This window comes from Eurypyga helias, unplaced genomic scaffold (assembly GCF_000690775.1).
Source record: "Eurypyga helias isolate BGI_N326 unplaced genomic scaffold, ASM69077v1 scaffold30528, whole genome shotgun sequence".
NCBI lineage: Eukaryota > Metazoa > Chordata > Aves > Eurypygiformes > Eurypygidae > Eurypyga > Eurypyga helias.
The window spans coordinates 1,814-3,760 of NW_010265447.1; the positions used below are offsets into that span (position 1 = coordinate 1,814).

General features: G+C 62.6%; 1 protein-coding gene across 1 annotated transcript in view; it reads right to left on the reverse strand.

The window, feature by feature from the left end:
* Positions 1-1,941, reverse strand: part of LOC104513414 (whirlin-like) — a 3,523-nt gene extending 1,582 nt beyond the window's left edge. The window contains exons 1-2 of the mRNA XM_010156750.1: positions 1,821-1,941; positions 5-183 (exon numbers count right to left, since the gene is read on the reverse strand). Of these exons, the coding sequence (XP_010155052.1) occupies positions 5-183; positions 1,821-1,890 (249 nt within the window). The 5' untranslated portion in view covers positions 1,891-1,941. The remainder of the gene's footprint in view (positions 1-4; positions 184-1,820) is intronic.
* Between the last annotated feature and the right edge of the window lie 6 nt (positions 1,942-1,947).

The window sequence follows — 1,947 nt, forward strand, 5'->3', positions numbered from 1 at the left end:
TCACCGGCTTGGAGGCCCCTTCTGCCACCCCCTCGCTCCTCGTGGCCTCCTTGAGGCTTCGGCTTTTCCCAGGGACCGGCTGCCGGCTCTTGTCCTTGCCGCTCAACTCGACCTCCCCGATGTCCACCCCGCTGTCCTCGCTGAGGGTCTGCCCGCTGTCCGACAGCTGGGAGAGCGTGGAGGCTGGGGAGAGACGAGGGCTGTTAGACGAGGCTGGGCAGCGCGGCTCTGCGGCCAGCCGAGCACCCACAGGGCCACGTCCCAGGGGGACGACATCCCACCCGCTCCCAGGGCTGGGCACGTTCCCTGGGATCCAGACCTGGAGCAGGGTTCCTTGGGGAACCCCTCAAGAGCAGAGCTGCACACAGGGAACAAGCGGCCTCAAACCCAGGTCCGGGATCCAACCCAGATTCCAAACTGGGATGGAGGGAGATGGGGATGAGATCAGGGATCCCACTGGAGGCCAGTTTGAGCCAGGGATGGGGAGGAGATGGGGGCAGGCCCCAGCAAAGAGCTGCCAGGTAGGAGTTTTCTCCCCTTCGAGGATGAAGACTCCGAGCGGAGATCGAGACCCTGCCTCTGGAATTGTGCCAGGACCAAGGGAATGACGGCAGCTGCAGAGGGCTGGAGGTCTGGGAATTGACTTGGGGGAGCTGGGGGTCACCCTGCAGCCCCCCCTGGGGCAGCATCCATCCCCCGAGCAGTGCCGGGCACTCCAGCCCCCCGAGAGGAACGAACTGCGGGGGGACAGGGTGCCACGGGGGGGCGACAGTGTCCGTCGCAGGGAGCCGGGACGCCAACGGCACATCCCGGGGGCTCAGCGGGGCTGGGGGATGCTCTGGCTGCTCCCAGCCCCGGCGGGATGCAGCCCAAAGCAAAGCCCACCCTGCTGGGCACCCCCCGGCCCGCTGGACCAGAGCCGAGGGACCTGTGGAGCCCAGCACGCTCCTCCCTCCCTTCCACTCCTCTTTCCCAGCATCCGCTCAGCCTAAATCTGACTCCCAAACTCTGTGTGGGCACAATTAGACTTTTTTTAACTCCCCACCCCAAAAATCTGGAGTTAATGGGAAAATCCCAGAATTGCTTATTTTCCCTTTTAAAACTCCACTGGAAGCAGATTTTATGAACCAAAGTAGCAAATCCCGCACAAGAGGGAAGTTGCAATCAACTGCCCAACAGAGCTCGGTCTTTACGTAAAGGTCAGCCTGAATTCTGCTGGAAACCCGGGGAGGCTTTGGAGGGCGAGCCGAATGCTGATGGGGAGCTGGCTGCCCTGGCCCCGGGCCTCGCAGGATTCCCAGCGCTGCCAAAACCCAGGGCCGAGGGCTTTGTCTCCAAGATTAACACACCGCCGCTAACAACAGGGCGAAGGCTTTATGCGCTTCCTGGAATTTTGCTGGTTTTCGCCACGACGCTGTTGAGCCGTTTTCTGCAACTGAAAAATTTACCTCGGGGGGGGAAAAAGAGCAAACCAACACATGGACTCCAAACACTGCCCCAGCCATCTGTGGCTTTCGCCCTACCCTACTGACCTGGAGTTTGAACCAAAATCACAGCGTTTGCCCCCACAGCCCCAAAATCACAGCGTTTGCCCCCACAGCCCCAACCCTGGCACCGCTGCCAGCCCACATCCTCGCCGGGAAGGGGGAACCCCGCAACCAAGCCCGGCGCTCGGGCAGGGACCTGCAGCCCGACACAGCTCTTACTCCTCCAACTCCCTCCGCCAGCTCCTGCCCCGGAGATGTGTCTCTTCTCCCGTTTCTCCCCCCTGGGAACAACCCCAGAGAGGGTTTCTGAACCCCACGGCTGCTGACACCCACCTCTGGCCTGGGGCAAGGGCCTGACTTCGTTGACGTCGGGCTCGCTGTTGGGCTGGTGAACCTCCACCATGATGAAGTGCTGGTTGGCCGCAGCCTGGGGGCTGCCCCTGTCCGGTGGCGGGGGTGC